Source organism: Rana temporaria, chromosome 4 (genome assembly GCF_905171775.1).
Source record: "Rana temporaria chromosome 4, aRanTem1.1, whole genome shotgun sequence".
Taxonomy (NCBI): domain Eukaryota; kingdom Metazoa; phylum Chordata; class Amphibia; order Anura; family Ranidae; genus Rana; species Rana temporaria.
In genome coordinates this window covers 43,909,432-43,932,090 of record NC_053492.1, presented here as the reverse complement: position 1 = coordinate 43,932,090, position 22,659 = coordinate 43,909,432, and the positions used below count along the sequence as shown (strand labels likewise).

Sequence of the window (22,659 nt, the reverse complement as noted above, 5' to 3'; positions counted from 1 at the left end):
TAATGTGGTGGGGAGATCAATCGCCAATTTGTATCTGTGCTGTGTTACTATAGAACAATGGGATAGAGGTAATATAGGCGGGAATACGGAGCTCCAATCATTATATTTGAAGGCTAATCTTACCTTTAAGTTATAACAGATTGCAGAAGTTCTGAAATTACTTGAAGATGTTTTACAACCCATCCAAGCAGTTCCCTAATCATTAGAACTAGGAAAGCTACTTGAGTGAGTGGTGAACCAGCTTCAACATTACCAAACAAGTCCAGTTTAACTGCTACTAGCTATATCATAACCTGGACCAGGATGGGGTGGAGGCAGAGGAGGGACCAAACTTACCTCCTGCAGGGGGGAATGGGGGGCATCATTGTCAGGCGCCGGCTCTGCATCGAAGATCTATTTGCTCCTGCTGCAACTAATTTGTAGGTAATCCTAATTATTTTTTTTATTAACCTGTGGAGTTAAAAAAAGTACAAACTGTTTAAGTAAAAGTAAAGTAAACAATGTGTGCAACAGCATTTACAACTGCCAGCAGAAATCTACTGATTCTTGCTGGCAGCAGTCCCTGGCCACACACAAACTCCCTTGTGTGGGTAGCCTAAAACTACTTATTTGTATTTGTTTGTTTTTGTATTGTGAAATAAAAAAACTTGTGGGGATAGGGGGTTGGGGTGCACTATGACATCTTCACCTTAAGTGCCAGAGGAACTCACTCCTGCACTGACCTGGACGAATGAAAACCTTCATAGTTTTTACACTTTTTGGTAGGTAACTAATATAAATACACATGTTGCTTATAACAGCATTTTCTTATTGTCTTCCAGACTCCCAGGGTAATAGTTCTAGTTACCCCACAGGCAACCAAGGTAAGTGTTTGGCATACCTTTCAAAGCCAGTGATTCAGAAAATATTGACTGCTAGTTTTTGGTAGCTCATGTATTTTTTCCTTTAAGTAGGAATCAAGACTGTTTTTACATTTTTTCTCTTTAAAATATGTTTGAATTTGATCAGCTTAGTCCTTGACTGACATCAGGACTGGGAAGGGGGGCGGCTGGGTCTACTTCTGGAATGCAGAGGCTCTGGCACCCCTAGAAATGTTGGAGGTGTTTAAAATGGAGACTTTTCCTTCTTGTGTATGGCAGGTGACAGGGGTGTTGCTACAGGACTTGCAGTGGTTGCAATCACAACCTGGCCCCAGGCTCCAGGGGCATATGGACCCATGCTCCCCCTGTAAACCAGGATAGGAAGGGCAATGGCATATGGAGGAACCGATCCCCTCTAAATAATATTAAGCCTAAAAAACCTAATTACAGCCATTTAACCACTTTAAGTTTGGAAGTAACCTAAATGTATCAACCATGCAATTTAGTTTTTAAGGTGTCACAATTCTAATGCAATAACGTTATTTTTAAGGCACAACTAAAAGATATATTTATAGAGTAAAATACATCAATTTTATTGTGCAAAATTTAAAAAAGAACTCAGAGGTTTCATAACATGAAACACACAATGTAAAATCAAAGACCATATGATTATCTTCAAAGTCATCAATCCACTAGAGGGGACCCGCTGAGTCTCAAATCTGTGAATATCAACCAACGCGGTTCAACTTCAATTTGAACACATTGGGGTAACATTCATCAATTAGGGATCCCGCGGTTCACCTCTAGTGGATTGATGACTGATGATAATCATGTGATATTCTATTTTACATGATGAGTTTTATGTAATGGAACGTTCAGGTTCTTTTTTAACATTTGCAGAATAAATTTGATGTATTTTACTCTATGAATAAATCTTTTGCGGTGCCTTAAAAATCCGATCCCTCATTGAGTTATTTGTACTAGTTTAGAAGTAACTTGCTACTTCTAATGTGGTGGGGAGATCAATCGCCAATTTGTATCTGTGCTGTGTTACTATAGAACAATGGGATATAGGTAATTTAAGCTGGAATACGAAGCTCCAATCATTATACTTGAAGGCTAATATTGCGATCTTACCTTTAAGTTATAACAGATTGCAGAAGTTCTGAAATACTTGAAGATGTTTTACAACCCATCTAAACAGTTCCCTAATCATTAGAACTTGGAAAGCCACTTGAATGAGTGGTGAACCGCCTTTAACATTACCGAACAAGTCCAGTTGAACTGCTACTAGCTATATCATAACCTGCACCAGGATGAGGCGGAGGCAGAGGAGGGACCAAACTTGCCTACTGCACTGCGGGGAGGGGGAATGGGGGGCATCAGTGACAGGCGCTGGCTCTGCATCAAAGATCAATTTGCTCCTGCTGCAACTAATTTGTAGATAATCCTAATTCACTTTTTTATTAACCCGTGGAGTTAAAAAAAGTACAAACTGCTTAAGTAAAAGTAAAGTAAACAATGTGTGCAACAGCATTTACAACTGCCAGCAGAAATCTACTGATTCTTGCTGGCAGCAGTCCCTGGCCACACACAAACTCCCTTGTATAGGAAGCCTAAAATGACTTATTTGTATTTGTTTGTTTTTGTATCGTTAAATGAAAAACCTTGTGGGGATAGAGGGTTTGGCTGCACTATGACATCTTCACCTTAAGTGCCAGAGGAACTAATTCTTGCACTGAACTGAACAAATGAAAACCTTCATAGTTTTTACACTTTTATGTAGGTAAAATATATAAATACACATGTTGCTTATAACAACATTTTCTTAATGTGTTCCAGGTTCCCCACCTTCTGGTTCTGATGCCAACACAAACCAAGAAAGTAAGTGTTCTGCATACTTTTCAAAGTCATCAATCCACTAGAGGGGACCCGCTGAGTCTCACATCTGTGAATACCACCCAACGTGGTTCAACTTCAATTTGAACACATTGGGGTAGCATTCATTAATTAGGGATTCCGTGGGTCACCTCTAACGGAATGATGACTTTCATGATAATCATGTGATAGTATATTTTACATTGTGAGTTTTATGTAATAGAACCTTCGGGTTCTTTTTTAAATTTTGCAAAATACAATTGATGTATTTTACTCTATGAATAAATCTTTTGCGATGCCTTAAAAATCCCATCCGTCATTAAGCTTATTCTACTATTTTTCAAGAAACTTGCTATTTCTTATGCGGTGGGGAGATCAATCGCCAATTTGTATCTATGCTGTGGTACTATAGAACAATGGGATAGAGGTAATACAGATGGGAATACGGAGCTACAATCATTATACTTGAAGGCTAATCTTGCGATCTTGCCTTTACGTGATAACAGATTGTAGAAGTTCTGAAATACTTGAAGATGTTTTGCAACCCATCCAAGCAGTTCCCTCTTCTCTAATCATTAGAACTAGGAAAGCCACTTGACTGAGTGGTGAACCATCTTCAGCATTACCAAAAAAGTTGAGTTGACCTGCTACTAGCTATATCATCACCTGGACCAGGATGGGGCAGAGGCAGAGGAGGGACCAAACTTACCTACTGCACTGCTGGGAGGGGCAGCGGGGCATCAGTGACAGCCGCTGGCTCTACATCAAAAATCGATTTGCTCCTGCTGCAACTAATTTGTAGATAATCCTATTTCATTTTTTTATTAATCCGTGGAGTTAAAAAAAGTACAAACTGTTTAAGTAAAAGTAAACAATGTGTGCAACAACATTTACAGCTGCCAGCAGAAATCTAATGATTCTTGCTGGCAGCAGTCCCTGGCCAAATACAAACTCCCTTGTGTAGGTAGCCTAAAACTATTTATTTGTATTTGTTTGTTTTTGTATCATGAAATTAAAAAACTTGTGGGAATAGGGGGTTGGGGTGCTCTATGATATCCTCACCTTAAGTGCCAGAGGAACGTATTCTTGCACTGAACTAAGCAAATGAAAACCTTCATAGTTTTTACACTTTTATGTAGGTAAGATATATAAATAAACATGTTGCTTATAACAACATTTTCTTAATGTGTTCCAGGTTCCCAGGGTTCTGGTTATGATGTCGACACAAACCAACAAAGTACGTGTTCTGCATACTTTTCAAAGTCAGTGATTCAGAAAATATTGACTGCTAGTATTTCGCAGCTCATGTATTTTTCCTCAAATCTGTGAATACCACCCAACGTCTTTAAACTTCAATTTGTACCCATTGGGGTAACGTTCATTAATTAAGGATTCCGCGGGTCACCTCTAACGGATTGATGACTTTGACGATAATCATGTGATAGTCTATTTTACATTGTGAGTTTTATGTAATGGAACCTTCGGGTTCTTTTTTAAATGCTGCAAAGTAAAATTCATGTATTTTACTCTATGAATAAATCTTTTGTGGTGCCTTTAAAATCCCATCCGTCATTATAGTTATTTTTATGGCACAACCAAAAGATATATTTATAGAGTAAAATACATCAATTTTATTGTGCAAAATTTAAAAAAGAACCCGGAGGTTCCATAACATCAAACACACAATGTAAAATCAAAGATCATATGATTATCATCAAAGTCATCAATCCTCTAGAGGGGACCTGCTGAGTCTCAAATCTGTGAATACCAACCAACGCGGTTCAACTTCAATTTGAACACATTGGGGTAACATTCATCAATTGGGGATCCCGGGAGATCAATCAATGTGGTCGGGAGATCAATCGCCAATTTGTATCTGTGCTGTGTTACTATAGAACAATGGGATAGAGGTAATATTGGCGGGAATACGGAGCTCCAATCATTATATTTGAAGGCTAATCTTACCTTTAAGTTATAACAGATTGCAGAAGTTCTGAAATACTTGAAGATGTTTTACAACTCATCCAAGCAGTTCCCTAATCATTAGAACTAGGAAAGCCACTTGAGTGAGTGGTGAACCATCTTCAACATTACCAAACAAGTCCAGTTTAACTGCTACTAGCTTTATCATAACCTGGACCAGGATGGGGTGGAGGCAGAGGAGGGACCAAACTTACCTCCTGCACTGCGGGGAGGGGGAATGGGGGGCATCAGTGACAGGCGCCGGTTCTGCATCGAAGATCTATTTGCTCCTGCTGCAACTAATTTGTAGGTAATCCTAATTATTTTTTTTATTAACCTGTGAAGTTAAAAAAAGTACAAACTGTTTAAGTAAAAGTAAAGTAAACAATGTGTGCAACAGCATTTACAACTGCCAGCAGAAATCTACTGATTCTTGCTGGCAGCAGTCCCTGGCCACACACAAACTCCCTTGTGTGGGTAGCCTAAAACTACTTATTTGTATTTGTTTGTTTTTGTATTGTGAAATTAAAAAACGTGTGGGGATAGGGGGTTGGGGTGCACTATGACATCTTCACCTTAAGTGCCAGAGGAACTCACTCCTGCACTGACCTGGACGAATGAAAACCTTCATAGTTTTTACACTTTTAGGTAGGTAAATAATATAAATACACATGTTGCTTATAACAGCATTTTCTTATTGTCTTCCAGACTCCCAGGGTAATAGTTCTAGTTACCCCACAGGCAACCAAGGTAAGTGTTTGGCATACCTTTCAAAGCCAGTGATTCAGAAAATATTGACTGCTAGTTTTTGGTAGCTCATGTATTTTTTCCTTTAACCCCCCTGACGGTAAACACGAGCGTGACTCGGGGTTGGTTTTTCATGTTAGGATCGGCAAACCCGAGTCACGCTCGGGCTGGACGGGCTTACCTTTCGCTGGATCCACAGGCTTGGTTTACTCACCTTGTCCCTGGATCCAGCGATGCCACCCGCTGTGTGAGCGAGCGGGACCTCCTCGCTCGATTCACAGTGTCTGTGTGCCGCCGATCTCCGTTCCCTGCGACGTTACGACGCACGGGGACGGATAACGGCGCCAAATTAAAAAAAGTAAACAAACACATTACATACAGTATACTGTAATCTTATAGATTACAGTACTGTATGTAAAAAATACACACCCCCCTTGTCCCTAGTGGTCTGCCCAGTGTCCTACATGTACTTTTATATAATAAAAAATGTAATTTCTGCCTAAAAACTGTAGATTGTCCAAAAGTGTCCCTTTATGTCAAAAATGGTTTTAGATCAGCTAGAAAACAGCGATAATAAATTATAATCACTTGCAGAAATGTGCGATAGCGATTTGCGGGGAAATTCGTCATAAAAAAAATAAAATAATGACAGCGACAATTCTGCAACTGCAAATTTCAGTGATTTTGATTACATTATTGAATAATTTTTATTATAATTATATTATTATTTGTTATAATTATTTATAATTATTTATTATATTATAATTTATAATTTTGTTTTAAAAAAAAAAATCATACCCGGGATGCCTACAAGACTCTTGCTTGGTCAGATTTAAGTGAGTTATTTCTAAAAATTACAGGCCTACAGTATAAAACGCCAATTTCCTTGCAAAATAAATGTACCGCTTTTGGTACGTAATTCCAGACAGAATCATACCGCCAGGGAGGTTAAGTAGGAATCAATACTGTTTTTACATTTTTTCTTTTTAAAATATGTTTGAATTTGATCAGCTTAGTCCTTGACTGACATCAGGACTGGGAAGGGGGGCGGCTGGGTCTACTTCTGGAATGCAGAGGCTCTGGCACCCCTAGAAATGTTGGAGGTGTTTAAAATGGAGACTTTTCCTTCTTGTGTATGGCAGGTTACAGGGGTGTTGCTACAGGAGTTGCAGTGGTTGCAATCACAACCTGGCCCCAGGCTCCAGGGGCATATGGACCCATGCTCCCCCTGTAAACCAGGATGGGAAGGGCAATGGCATATGGAGGAACCGATCCCCTCGAAATAATAATAAGCCTAAAAAACCTTATTACAGCCATTTCACCACTTTAAGTTTGGAAGTAACCTAAATGTATCAGCCATGCAATTTAGTTTTTAAGGTGTCACAATTCTAATGCAATAAAGTTATTTTTAAGGCACAACTAAAAGATATATTTATAGAGTAAAATACATCAATTTTATTGTGCAAAATTTAAAAAAGAACCCAGAGGTTTCATAACATGAAACACACAATGTAAAATCAAAGACCATATGATTATCTTCAAAGTCATCAATCCACTAGAGGGGACCCGCTCAGTCTCAAATCTGTGAATATCAACCAACGCGGTTCAACTTCAATTTGAACACATTGGGGTAACATTCATCAATTAGGGATCCCGCGGTTCACCTCTACTGGATTGATGACTCAGGCCCCATACACACCATAGAATCTATCCGCAGATAAATCCCATCAAATGGGTTTCTGCGGATAGATCCTATGGTGTGTACACTCCGTCGGATATTTATCCGCAGATAAATCTCCCCTGGGATGGATTTCCAGCAGATGGATATTTGCTGACATGCTCAACAAATCCATCTGCTGGAATCCATTCCAACGGATGGATCCGCTCGTCTGTACAGACTTACCGGATCCATCCATCCATAGGGATTCCCCGCACGCGTCGTAATGATTTGACGCATGCGTGGAATTCCTTATATGACAGCGTCGCGCCCGTCGCCGCGTCATAATAGCGACACGTCATCGGCAGAGGATTTCAGCGCGGATTTCAATGCGATGGTGTGTACACGCCATCGCATAGAAATCTTCTGAAATCCTCGACCGCTGGACCGTATCTGCGGATAAATCCTCTCGTGTGTATGGGGCCTCATGATAATCATGTGATATTCTATTTTACATGATGAGTTTTATGTAATGGAACGTTCGGGTTCTTTTTTAACATTTGCAGAATAAATTTGATGTATTTTACTCTATGAATACATCTTTTGCGGTGCCTTAAAAATCCGATCCCTCATTGAGTTATTTGTACTAGTTTAGAAGTAACTTGCTACTTCTAATGTGGTGGGGAGATCAATCGCCAATTTGTATCTGTGCTGTGTTACTATAGAACAATGGGATATAGGTAATTTAAGCGGGAATACGGAGCTCCAATCATTATACTTGAAGGCTAATCTTGCGATCTTACCTTTAAGGCCCCGTACTCACGACCAAACATGTCTGCTGAAACTGGCCCGCGGACCAGTTTCAGCAGACATGTTTGGTCGTGTGTAGTTACGAGCGTACAGAATTTCACCGTACATTTGCCCGCCGGGCCGTTTTTCAGCAGACATTTATTTGCAAACTTGTTTTAAAACCGTCCGCTCAAATCCTGTCCGAACGGACATGTTTGGTGGTGAGTACACAAAACCAACGTACAAAAACCCCGCGCATGCTCAGACTAAATGAGGCCACGGGAGCGCTCGTTCAGGTAAAACTCACGTTTGTTTGGGATATGGCACATTCGTCAATAGAAAGATTAATTCTAGCAATAGAACACTGAAGCAAACCACACAATAAACAACGCTTGATGCCGTCGTTTTATTCATTCTTCTCTTGCTATAAATAATCAGTTATTTAGCTCATGTTATTTCAACTGAGTTGTTCCATACTGAAAAGTGACATTTGTTAGCTGTGATGTAGTAAGATTTTAGCAATCTTTTATTGGCCCGACGTATCATATTTTTACTGGTCCTCCACATGTCTAATTTTTTGCTTTTAATGTTTAATGTTTATCTTTCCCACTTTATTTATGTGTTTATAGTTATGTCACCATTTAGAATATTTTAATAGGAAATTGTTTGGATTTTGCTTTTGTTTGTATATTTAACTGGATTATTTTGAAGGTTGTTTAAATTGTCTACCATGTTGGCACACCAAATGCCCCCCCCCCATGAGTTAGTGAATATTTTAGATTAAACATTTTATTTGTTTGTAATGTTTGATGCCTAAAATAATACCCACAGTATTACAAGCAATAGGCACGTTTTTAAAATCAACAAAAAGGCTTTTATTTTAGCAAATGATAAAAAGGAACAAAAACAGAATGGCAGCACTTGAACAGCTAGCAAAATACATGCAAACTTGCATTGTCAAACATGGTGAAGGCTAAACTAGCCAACCTCAGGAGGCACACAAACTAAAATCTGAAGCAGCAGCACATAACACCAAAGGAACCCAAGCTGTGGTAGTCCAAACAAGATGCCATTTGTGGGGGATCAAATGGAAGGCAGGGCATCAACGTCTCCTCTTCCTTGCAACCTTCCTTCCAGGCTGCCTTACAGCGGGTCTTCCCTGGGCCCTTGCAGGTGGGGATGATGTGGCAGCAGGAGTATGGTGTTGAGCAAGCCGGGCCGGGTCACATAGCCCAGTGTCTGGGGTCAGCAGCTCCCTCTGCATCCACCAAAGGGCCTCGTTGATCACACCCTTTGCCAGTAGCCTCTGCTCCTCCGTGCCTTGATTTAGATCGTGTGCCAGGGAGGCACTGTAGGCCTCAGTGGGGTTGAGGGGGGCCCTCATGATGGCACTCGCCTCCTTAATCATTTGGAGGCTGGCTTCCTCCACTGCCCCCAATTTCTTCTTTCGGCCTGGTGGCCTAATATAAAGGGGAGGAGCCTGGCTGGTGGTGGTTGTCCTGGGGAGCTGCTCAACGCCACTGGGCCCGGCCTCCTCCTGGCTGCCACTGACCCCTTCGGCCTGGCTGTCAGTGAGGAGAGGATCTGCCACCTCCTGGCTGGTCTCTTCTTCCTGTGTAAAAAAAAGGGACATGTTGTAATATATTTCGAAATATAATCACTCACATTTTCATGCTTGAATCTTATTTTTTGCCGTGAATTTAAACTTGAAAACAGACTCACCCTCTGACCCCTGCAGTTGTCATCCCTGACACCTATTTGTTTGCCCACGACTTTAGATTTTTGCTTCCCAGCTTGTATTTTATTAACCAATATCAAGTCAAGAATCAAACAATAATTAATATTATTCCATAAATAGTTAGGAAACTACTATACCTCATCATCGTAGAGGCGCAGATCTGCCTCTCTGTCAGCCAGGCCCTCTTCATCCGACTCTGCAGGGCTGTTGTGATCTGGGGAAGTCCCGCTGGGAGGTAGCGTGGAGGGAAGGTTGGGATTCAGACTTGACATAGATGGCCTGCCTTCCAGTTGATCCCGCAAAAATGACATCTGGCTGTAATACCACAGCTTGGGTTCCTTTGGTGGTCTTGCTGCTGCTCCAGATCTTAGCTGCTTTTGGTGAGCTTTGTATGCTCTCCTATATGTGCCCCTGAGGTTGGCAAGTTTATCCTTCACCATGTTGGCACTGCATTCTGGCACCCATGTCCTCATGTATGCTGCTAGCTGTTCAAGTGCTGCCGCTCGTACGTCCTTGTTATGGTAGGTGGGCTGCTTTGAATCCCACAGGATGGGCATTTCCCTAAATTTATCCAGCAAGTGCTGGATAATCTCTTGGGTCTGCAGGAGATCCATTGTTAAATGTTGATTTATTGATTTTTATTCTAGATTACAAAAAGAAAAAGAAACCAAAAACACAATTAAAAAAAGCCTCAGCATTTACATTGATAGAATATGTTGTTTAAAAAGTAGTACCTATATAGAAATACAAACACAGTGTCTCTTGTTTAGAAAATGCTGGCCAGCTCGGCCCCATTGGTTGGTTGTAGCTAACATTTTTTTTATACATGCCGCCCCTTTGGTTACATTGCAGTAAATAATTGAAATCTAGAACCATACACAATTATTACAAATGACAGCATTCATCAAGGCACTATTGCATGTGTAGATATCCTGCCCCTCAGCATTGATTACATGAAAGAAACTTCCTAATGACCTCTGTCCAACCAACACAGAACAATACTTGGCCTGATCTGAATACACCCTACATAATTGATAATGAGTCACAGCATTTTTGACCTCTCTATTTTGTGATGTCTACAAAAGCATTTGGGTATGAAAATCACATTCTGGTATCCAAGAGACATAATAGCTTAATAAAACTGTGCAACCAACAGACCAAACCCCCATCCCATGACTCTAGATTTTATAGCCCGCTGCTGATCCCATGTTTAAATTTCTTACCTGCCTCTCTCAAAATCCTCGTTTGTTACGCTCGATGAATTAACACGTAACCTACGTAATCACGTCAAGCGCCTTTTATCCACTCCGCGTATGTATGAAACGCCGCCCTCGTCACCTTTGCCATGCCCCTAATCAATTGAAAAAGTAAATATGGCGTTAACTGTGTAGGTTCTGGAATCGCGCAAATATTCTCCGCGTAACCTACGTCAATACGTTGTTGGCATTCGCGACACTCCGCATATGCAAGAATCTCCGCCCCTGACGGGACATTTCCTCATTTCCACGCCCCTAATCTCTGTGGGAAGGAAAGATGGCGATGTCACACGAGCGGGCACGGAGCTCTCATGGCGCAAGTGAAGGGACAGAGGCAGGACCGTCCCGATCCAGGCCTAAAAGATATAAAGCCACTAATATGGCGTTTGAAGAAATGGTGGAGTTGGTTTACATCATGAGGAGGAAGGATTATGATGGTGAATGTGGGCCCTACAAAACACCGAACCGTAGAAAGTCACACATAATGGACAAGGTGGCAAGGAGAATGAGGAGAATGTTTGGTGTCACCAGGTCCAAGGAGCAACTCCGGAAGCGTTGGTCCGATTTAAAATTGAGGGAGCCACATCACATGAAGAAGATACTCAAAATTCTGCGGAAAAGTAAGTCCATATTATTTAAGGGGGGGGGGAATGTCTGCAATAATGTGTTGACATGTAGTTTTTCACATCTGCCTCTTTGGCCTGCTTGTACTTTTGAACACGTGTAGATACTGTATTGTGTTTATGTAAAATAACAACCTTTACCAAATTTCGTGAAATAGTAAACACGCGTAATATGACATTGTTTTGCAAAAATGCGACGTTACTCCAGGAACAACACACCTGGACATGGCTGACTGGCCCCAAACTTGGTTTTCAAACATTGTTGAATAGCAAAATCACAGAAATTAAATTGAGTGAATGTGACAGGCAAACAAGATTCATTCTCCAAAATGCAAATAAAGCTGATGTTTTAACATCTGGAAATGCAAAGCACCTGTGTCTCAACAATCAAAGTATATTTATTTGGAGGGTCGACGAGAATTAATGTTTTGGGGGGACATCCATGTGTGTCACTTCTTTGCAAAAAAGGGGCAGGATCAGAGCTTGGCCTAGAACTACGCCAAAAATGGAGGATTGCTGAAAGAATAAACAAACAAAAATCATCATAAATGTATCGTCTATGCAATGTGTGCAATTTATGATATACAATATCTGTGTGCTGATGAGTATACCTTTTTTTTTTCCTTATTTCTTATAGGGGAAAGAAGACGCCAGCAATTGGAGGAGGCAGAGAGGGCCAGACACCCACAAAATCAAACACCTCCACATGTTGAGGAGGAGGAGGCTGTGGAAGGAAGAGAGGAGGATGTGGAAGGAAGAGCGGAGGATGTGGAAGGAAGAGAGGAGGAAGACTTAACTCTGGATTTAGAATTCGGTGAAGATGAGGCGGAACTGGACGAAGCAGAATTGCGTGATTTTGAAGGGGTAGTGATGGATAAAGAAGGAGTTCTGGAAGAAGATGGAGGAGTCGTGGATGATGAGGGGGAGGTGGTGGAAGAAGGAGGAGTCGTGGAGGATGAGGCTGAGGTGGTGGAAGAAGGAGGAGTGATAGAAGATGAAGAAATTGGGGATGTGGAAATTATCAGGCCATCAGGTCAGTGTCACCCCAATATTAATAGGGCCAAACATATGCAGATAGGCCGGAAACTATTTACATATTTTGAATGCCAATTTGTTTGTTTTTAGGGGATGAAGATGGTGTAGCACATTTTTCACGTGCAAGTGCTTCAATAATTGTACAGCAAGTAATGGAGTGCAGCACGGAAATGGACAATATGCGGGAAAGGATGGTCGTCATGGAGCAGAATGTGCGAAATGTCATTTCAGAGTGTAGCACGGAAATGGACAACATGCGCCAAAGGATGCTAGTCATCGAACAGAATTACAAAAATATCATTGACATGATGGGCCGTGTCAAAGACTGAAACACAAAAGCCCATCCCCCGCCCACAAAACCATTTTTAATTTTTGTACTTTATAATACGCCAAAATTTCTAAATGCACACACAGTGTGCCAATATGTGCTATCTGCCATCACAGACTATCTATTGTCTGTGCTTTGTGGGTACAAACCCCTCCTCGATCCTCAAGTAGTTGAGAGGAAGAAGGGTTTGCTCCCACAAAACACAGACATTGATCACCCATGATGTCAGATAGCACATGTGGCCATTTGTCTGTTTAACCAATGACATTTGGCGATTTTTCACTGAATGTGTGCATTTAGAAATGTTGGCGTGTTCCAGTGTGAAAGCACACCATCCATGACTGACTGCTGTTCTTTTTTTATATTTTTGTTTGGTGTTGATCTTTTTTGGTTTGTAAATGTTTACAGTTTCAGATCACAAAACGAACAAGAAATCTCACCTAAAGAAATAAGTTAACAAATTTTCTTTAAAAACTAAAAATTTTTTTTGTTGTGTTAAAATGTTTTTTAAAAAATTATACACAAACAAATACAAAGCAAAAAAATGTTTTGTAGAAAAACAAGACCCAAACATTTCTAAATGTAAATAAATGTCTTCTAAAAAAAAAAAAAAAAAAAAAAATAAATTAAAAAATAACCAAAAAAAATTAAACATAAATTATTCTGGGTTATTGAAAACCAAACTAAATAATAACTTTAATTTTGAACAAAAGTATAAAAAAATTATGTTTAGAAGTGTGTATATATATATATATATATATATATATATAGTTATAGTTTCAGTGAAATTATTCTTACATTGTGTTTCGATCAGTATTATTGCTAATCACTGTCAATAAAGACAAAAAACTAAATAATTCAAAGCCAATATTTTCTAAAAAAAATTAGCAGAAAATGTTTTCAGCCAAAAAATACACATTTCTTGTTGAAAAATGACTAAAATAAAAAAATTTAGTTGTGACATCAAAAGCAGAAAAATGAGTGGCTTCTTATTTCTAGACTGAATACCCAGTTAGTAGATGAGTGAATAATGTGCAAATGTGGTTAGTTAATACATCTGAGTAAGTAAATTTGGCACTAGAAGTGCACTATTTTTGGAGAGAACCTGGAAGACAGAAAAATAGAGAAAAAGCAGTAATGACAAACAACTGTATAAAGTCCAATGGTCTAATTATTTATTAGTTGTGAGAATATTCCTTTCTTTGGGGGGCCGAATTAGAAAGAAATATGATCTGGCATAGCAATGGCCCCCCGACCCATGAGGTACTCAACATATTTGTCGCGTACCTCACGAGCAGATTGGGGGGCCAAGCCAGCGCGACCAGTGTCCAGGCCAGGAATGTTCTCTGAGGGTAGTCCTGCCTCAGAGCCCATGGAGGCTAGGTACGTCTGGGAGTGCCTGCGTAGAAAATTGTGCAAAATGCAGCAGGCAAATATAATGGTGTTCAATTTATATTCCGCCAAATGTATCGATGTCAGGAACAGGCGGAACCGGTTGGAGAGTATCCCAAAGGCATTCTCGACTACCCTCCGAGCCCTGGACAACCGAAAATTGAACACCTTCCTCTCTAAGGTGAGGGTCCTCTGGGGAAAAGGCCGCATTAGGTGAGGTCCAAGGCCGAAAGCCTCGTCCGCTAGGAACACAAACGGAAGTCCTTCCACATTATCTTCATCTGGTGGCAATGCCAGACCACCAGTTTGGAGACGATCATAGAAATCAGTCCGTGAGAACACTCCCCCATCTGACATCCGGCCGTTCTTCCCCACGTCCACATATAGAAACTCATACTGTGCCGACACCACCGCCATCAACACAATACTATGATAACCCTTGTAGTTATAATAGAAGGACCCCGAGTTGGGTGGGGGCACAATGCGGACGTGTTTCCCATCTATTGCTCCACCGCAGTTAGGAAAATCCCACCGCTCGGCAAATTGGGAAGCCACAGACTGCCATTCCTGTGGTGTGGAGGGTAGCTGTGGGGACAAACAAAAAAAGAGATTTAGTACTTTGGCACATAAACATTGCAAACATAATCCTACAAGCATCCTTGTGCAACTTTACATTTTTAAAATAGCATTTTCAAATTATGAAGGGAGAATTTTGGGGCACAAATATATAGGCCCACTTAATTAATAAGAGACTCCCCAGCCCTCTGATGGGGACAAAAACACTTTGAAGGGGGGGTGGGGGGTGTTTAAACTGTTTTTAGAAAACAAAACAAAAAAAAAAAAAGTGGCAAGGTGGGGGTTGGCCCGAAGATAGCATGCTGGACAGGTTAATATTGGGTAAGATCCAAATATGCAGGTAGGCCAAAATAAAAAGAACATGTAAAAGCTGATATCAACATGCATAGGGAGAAAAGGGAACGTTAGTTAAACACACAGCATATCTGGGAAATAAAATAAAAAGTTAGTTTGCCACATTATTAAAGACACATTGTGAGGTTAAAATGAGGGAACTTACCTTAATATACTCCTCGTGCAGAACTTTGATGATGGCAGCACACGTGTCCGGTATGATGACCCCAAGCGCCTTCGGAGAGATGCCTGTCGAGAACTTGAGGTCCTGCAGGCTCCTCCCAGTCGCCAGGTACCGCAACGTGGCAATAAGCCTCTGCTCGGCCGTGATGGCTTGGCGCATCACAGTGTCCTGCCTCATGATATAGGGGGACAGAAGATCCAGCAGACTGTTGAATACGGGGTCCGTCATGCGGAGAAAATTCCTATAGTCATTAGGATTATTCTCCTGGATTTCCCTAAGCAGAGGCATATGTGAGAACTGGTCACGCTGGCGCAACCAATTCTTGGTCCAGAAACGCCTCCGCCCCCTGTTTCTGGCCAAAGTACTGGAATAATGAACATATCCAGCAGCCATCCCATAAACAGCACCAACTCGCGAAAATTGACGCTGCTGCTCCATCATGGCTTCAAACCGGCCGGCTGGTCAGTCAAGAACACACTCCAACAGAAAGCACAATCAAATCCAGCGGTACCTGCAAAGAACGCACGACACACAGATACGAACGCACAGTACGAAACTGCAAAGCAGAACGAACTGCACGCCTGTACCCGAATGCCAACTACGTACCCACAAGCACACGCACTGAACGAGAAAATACTACCTGCTAAAGCCTGGAGACCGAGAAGCGCGAATCAGCTCTAACCAAACCTTCACTAACACGAGCAAAGCCGTAACTAGCAAAAGCGGAACAGAGGGCGTCGCCATTGACTTTGGCCTTTCCCTTTATAGTGACGTCAAACGTGGATTACGTGCACGCGTTCAGGTCCGCAGGGAAATATGGTCCGCTGGTGTGTACAAGCCAGCGGGCCAAATGAAAAAACAGCCTTGTACGCCGGAAACAGCCCGTCGGACATTTCGAGCGAACATGTTTGGTCGTGAGTACTCGGCCTAAGTTATAACAGATTGCAGAAGTTCTGAAATACTTGAAGATGTTTTACAACCCATCTAAACAGTTCCCTAATCATTAGAACTTGGAAAGCCACTTGAATGAGTGGTGAACCGTCTTTAACATTACCGAACAAGTCCAGTTGAACTGCTACTAGCTATATCATAACCTGGACCAGGATGAGGCGGAGACAGAGGAGGGACCAAACTTGCCTACTGCACTGCGGGGAGGGGGAATGGGGGGCATCAGTGACAGGCGCTGGCTCTGCATCAAAGATCAATTTGCTCCTGCTGCAACTAAATTGTAGATAATCCTAATTCACTTTTTTATTAACCCGTGGAGTTAAAAAAAGTACAAACTGTTTAAGTAAAAGTAAAGTAAACAATGTGTGCAACAGCATTTACAACTGACAGCAGAAATCTACTGATTCTTGCTGGCAGCAGTCCCTGGCCACACACAAACTCCCTTGTATAGGAAGCCTAAAACGACTTATTTGTATTTGTTTGTTTTTGTAACGTAAAATGGGGATAGGGGGTTTGGCTGCACTATGACATCTTCACCTTAAGTGCCAGAGGAACTTATTCTTGCACTGAACTGAACAAATGAAAACCTTCATAGTTTTTACACTTTTATGTAGGTAAAATATATAAATACACATGTTGCTTATAACAACATTTTCTTAATGTGTTCCAGGTTCCCCACCTTCTGGTTCTGATGCCAACACAAACCAAGAAAGTAAGTGTTCTGCATACTTTTCAAAGTCATCAATCCACTAGAGGGGACCCGCTGAGTCTCACATCTGTGAATACCACCCAACGTGGTTCAACTTCAATTTGAACACATTGGGGTAGCATTCATTAATTAGGGATTCCACGGGTCACCTCTAACGGAATGATGACTTTCATGATAATCATGTGATAGTATATTTTACATTGTGAGTTTTATGTAATAGAACCTTCGGGTTCTTTTTTAAATTTTGCAAAATACAATTGATGTATTTTACTCTATGAATAAATCTTTTGCGATGCCTTAAAAATCCCATCCGTCATTAAGCTTATTCTACTATTTTTCAAGAAACTTGCTATTTCTTATGTGGTGGGGAGATCAATCGCCAATTTGTATCTATGCTGTGGTACTATAGAACAATGGGATAGAGGTAATACAGATGGGAATACGGAGCTACAATCATTATACTTGAAGGCTAATCTAGCGATCTTGCCTTTACGTGATAACAGATTGTAGAAGTTCTGAAATACTTGAAGATGTTTTGCAACCCATCCAAGCAGTTTCCTCTTCTCTAATCATTAGAACTAGGAAAGCCATTTGACTGAGTGGTGAACCATCTTCAGCATTACCAAAAAAGTTGAGTTGACCTGCTACTAGCTATATCATCACCTGGACCAGGATGGGGCAGAAGCAGAGGAGGGACCAAACTTACCTACTGCACTGCTGGGAGGGGCAGCGGGTTATCAGTGACAGCGGCTGGCTCTACATCAAAAATCGATTTGCTCTTGCTGCAACTAATTTGTAGATAATCCTATTTAATTTTTATATTAATCCGTGGAGTTAAAAAAAAGTACAAACTGTTTAAGTAAAAGTAAACAATGTGTGCAACAACATTTACAGCTGCCAGCAGAAATCTAATGATTCTTGCTGGCAGCAGTCCCTGGCCAAATACAAACTCCCTTGTGTAGGTAGCCTAAAACTATTTATTTGTATTTGTTTGTTTTTGTATCAAGAAATTAAAAAAAAATTGTGGGGATAGGGGGTTGGGGTGCTCTATGATATCCTCACCTTAAGTGCCAGAGGAACGTATTCTTGCACTGAACTAAACAAATGAAAACCTTCATAGTTTTTACACTTTTATGTAGGTAAGATATATAAATAAACATGTTGCTTATAACAACATTTTCTTAATGTGTTCCAGGTTCCCAGGGTTCTGGTTATGATGTCGACACAAACCAACAAAGTAAGTGTTCTGCATACTTTTCAAAGTCAGTGATTCAGAAAATATTGACTGCTAGTATTTCGCAGCTCATGTATTTTTCCTCAAATCTGTGAATACCACCCAACGTCTTTAAACTTCAATTTGTACCCATTGGGGTAGCGTTCATTAATTAAGGATTCCGCGGGTCACCTCTAATGGATTGATGACTTTGACGATAATCATGTGATAGTCTATTTTACATTGTGAGTTTTATGTAATGGAACCTTCGGGTTCTTTTTTAAATGCTGCAAAGTAAATTTCATGTATTTTACTCTATGAATAAATCTTTTGTGGTGCCTTTAAAATCCCATCCGTCATTATAGTTATTTTTATGGCACAACCAAAAGATATATTTATAGAGTAAAATACATCAATTTTATTGTGCAAAATTTAAAAAAGAACCTGGAGGTTCCATAACATCAAACACACAATGTAAAATCAAAGATCATATGATTATCATCAAAGTCATCAATCCTCTAGAGGGGACCTGCTGAGTCTCAAATCTGTGAATACCAACCAACGCAGTTCAACTTCAATTTGAACACATTGGGGTAACATTCATCAATTGGGGATCCCGTGGCTCACCTCTAGTGGATTGATAACTGATGATTATCATGTGATATTCTATTTTACATGGTGAGTTTTATAAAATGGAACGTTCAGGTTCTTTTTTAACATTCGCTTAATAAATTTGATATATTTTACATCTTTTGCGGTGCCTTAAAAATCTGATCCCTCAATGAGTTATTTGTACTAGTTTAGAAGTAACTTGCTACTTCTAATGTGGTGGGGAGATCAATCGCCAATTTGTATCTGTGCTGTGTTACTATAGAACAATGTGATAGAGGTAATATAGGCGGGAATACGGAGCTCCAATCATTATATTTGAAGGCTAATCTTACCTTTAAGTTATAACAGATTGCAGAAGTTCTGAAATACTTGAAGATGTTTTACAACCCATCCAAGCAGTTCCCTAATCATTAGAACTAGGAAAGCCACTTGAGTGAGTGGTGAACCATCTTCAACATTACCAAACAAGTCCAGTTTAACTACTACTAGCTATATCATAACCTGGACCAGGATGGGGTGGAGGCAGAGGAGGGATCAAACTTACCTCCTGTACTGCGGGGAGGGGGAATGGGGGGCATCAGTGACAGGCACCGGCTCTGCATCGAAGATCTATTTGCTCCTGCTGCAACTAATTTGTAGGTAATCCTAATTATTTTTTTTATTAACCTGTGGAGTTAAAAAAAGTACAAACTGTTTAAGTAAAAGTAAAGTAAACAATGTGTGCAACAGCATTTACAACTGCCAGCAGAAATCTACTGATTCTTGCTGGCAGCAGTCCCTGGCCACACACAAACTCCTTTGTGTGGGTAGCCTAAAACTACTTATTTGTATTTGTTTGTTTTTGTATTGTGAAATTAAAAAACTTGTGGGGATAGGGGGTTGGGGTGCATTATGACATCTTCACCTTAAGTGCCAGAGGAACTCACTCCTGCACTGACCTGGACAAATGAAAACCTTCATAGTTTTTACACTTTTATGTAGGTAAATAATATAAATACACATGTTGCTTATAACAGCATTTTCTTATTGTCTTCCAGACTCCCAGGGTAATAGTTCTAGTTACCCCACAGGCAACCAAGGTAAGTGTTTGGCATACCTTTCAAAGCCAGTGATTCAGAAAATATTGACTGCTAGTTTTTGGTAGCTCATGTATTTTTTCCTTTAAGTAGGAATCAATACTGTTTTTACATTTTTTCTTTTTAAAATATGTTTGAATTTGATCAGCTTAGTCCTTGACTGACATCAGGACTGGGAAGGGGGGGCGGCTGGTTCTACTTCTGGAATGCAGAGGCTCTGGCACCCCTAGAAATGTTGGAGGTGTTTAAAATGGAGACTTTTCCTTCTTGTGTATGGCAGGTGACAGGGGTGTTGCTACAGGAGTTGCAGTGGTTGCAATCACAACCTGGCCCCAGGCTCCAGGGGCATATGGACCCATGCTCCCTCTGTAAACCAGGATAGGAAGGGCAATGGCATATGGAGGAACCGATCCCCTCTAAATAATAATAAGCCTAAAAAACCTTATTACAGCCATTTCACCACTTTAAGTTTGGAAGTAACCTAAATGTATCAGCCATGCAATTTAGTTTTTAAGGTGTCACAATTCTAATGCAATAAAGTTATTTTTAAGGCACAACTAAAAGATATATTTATAGAGTAAAATACATCAATTTTATTGTGCAAAATTTAAAAAAGAACCCAGAGGTTTCATAACATGAAACACACAATGTAAAATCAAAGACCATATGATTATCTTCAAAGTCATCAATCCACTAGAGGGGACCCGCTGAGTCTCAAATCTGTGAGTATCAACCAACGCGGTTCAACTTCAATTTGAACACATTGGGGTAACATTCATCAATTAGGGATCCCGCGGTTCTCCTCTGGTGGATTGATGACTGATGATAATCATGTGATATTCTATTTTACATGATGAGTTTTATGTAATGGAACGTTCGGGTTCTTTTTTAACATTTGCAGAATAAATTTGATGTATTTTACTCTATGAATAAATCTTTTGCGGTGCCTTAAAAATCTGATCCCTCATTGAGTTATTTGTACTAGTTTAGAAGTAATGTGCTACTTCTAATGTGGTGGGGAGATCAATCGCCAATTTGTATCTGTGCTGTGTTACTATAGAACAATGGGATATAGGTAATTTAAGCGGGAATACGGAGCTCCAATCATTATACTTGAAGGCTAATCTTGCGATCTTACCTTACCTTGCATCAAAGATCAACTTGCTCCTGCTCCTAATTTGTAGATAATCCTAATTCACTTTTTTATTAACCCGTGGAGTTAAAAAAAGTACAAACTGTTTAAATAAAAGTAAAGTAAACAATGTGTGCAACAGCATTTACAACTGACAGCAGAAATCTACTGATTCTTGCTGGCAGCAGTCCCTGGCCACACACAAACTCCCTTGTATAGGAAGCCTAAAACGACTTATTTGTATTTGTTTGTTTTTGTAACGTAAAATGGGGATAGGGGGTTTGGCTGCACTATGACATCTTCACCTTAAGTGCCAGAGGAACTTATTCTTGCACTGAACTGAACAAATGAAAACCTTCATAGTTTTTACACTTTTATGTAGGTAAAATATATAAATACACATGTTGCTTATAACAACATTTTCTTAATGTGTTCCAGGTTCCCCACCTTCTGGTTCTGATGCCAACACAAACCAAGAAAGTAAGTGTTCTGCATACTTTTCAAAGTCATCAATCCACTAGAGGGGACCCGCTGAGTCTCACATCTGTGAATACCACCCAACGTGGTTCAACTTCAATTTGAACACATTGGGGTAGCATTCATTAATTAGGGATTCCACGGGTCACCTCTAACGGAATGATGACTTTCATGATAATCATGTGATAGTATATTTTACATTGTGAGTTTTATGTAATAGAACCTTCGGGTTCTTTTTTTAAATTTTGCAATATACAATTGATGTATTTTACTCTATGAATAAATCTTTTGCGATGCCTTAAAAATCCCATCCGTCATTAAGCTTATTCTACTATTTTTCAAGAAACTTGCTATTTCTTATGTGGTGGGGAGATCAATCGCCAATTTGTATCTATGCTGTGGTACTATAGAACAATGGGATAGAGGTAATACAGATGGGAATACGGAGCTACAATCATTATACTTGAAGGCTAATCTAGCGATCTTGCCTTTACGTGATAACAGATTGTAGAAGTTCTGAAATACTTGAAGATGTTTTGCAACCCATCCAAGCAGTTTCCTCTTCTCTAATCATTAGAACTAGGAAAGCCATTTGACTGAGTGGTGAACCATCTTCAGCATTACCAAAAAAGTTGAGTTGACCTGCTACTAGCTATATCATCACCTGGATCAGGATGGGGCAGAAGCAGAGGAGGGACCAAACTTACCTACTGCACTGCTGGGAGGGGCAGCGGGTTATCAGTGACAGCGGCTGGCTCTACATCAAAAATCGATTTGCTCTTGCTGCAACTAATTTGTAGATAATCCTATTTAATTTTTATATTAATCCGTGGAGTTAAAAAAAAGTACAAACTGTTTAAGTAAAAGTAAACAATGTGTGCAACAACATTTACAGCTGCCAGCAGAAATCTAATGATTCTTGCTGGCAGCAGTCCCTGGCCAAATACAAACTCCCTTGTGTAGGTAGCCTAAAACTATTTATTTGTATTTGTTTGTTTTTGTATCAAGAAATTAAAAAAAAATTGTGGGGATAGGGGGTTGGGGTGCTCTATGATATCCTCACCTTAAGTGCCAGAGGAACGTATTCTTGCACTGAACTAAACAAATGAAAACCTTCATAGTTTTTACACTTTT

At 40.2% G+C, this 22,659-nt stretch overlaps 1 protein-coding gene across 1 annotated transcript in view; it reads left to right on the top strand.

Moving 5' to 3' along the window:
• LOC120935607 (hornerin-like) overlaps positions 1-22,659 on the top strand; it is a 332,059-nt gene that overhangs the window by 69,760 nt on the left and 239,640 nt on the right. Inside the window, exons 23-30 of the mRNA XM_040347655.1 lie at positions 822-863; positions 2,703-2,744; positions 3,934-3,975; positions 5,409-5,450; positions 16,977-17,018; positions 18,211-18,252; positions 19,878-19,919; positions 21,487-21,528. Coding sequence (XP_040203589.1) covers positions 822-863; positions 2,703-2,744; positions 3,934-3,975; positions 5,409-5,450; positions 16,977-17,018; positions 18,211-18,252; positions 19,878-19,919; positions 21,487-21,528 — 336 coding nt within the window. The remainder of the gene's footprint in view (positions 1-821; positions 864-2,702; positions 2,745-3,933; positions 3,976-5,408; positions 5,451-16,976; positions 17,019-18,210; positions 18,253-19,877; positions 19,920-21,486; positions 21,529-22,659) is intronic.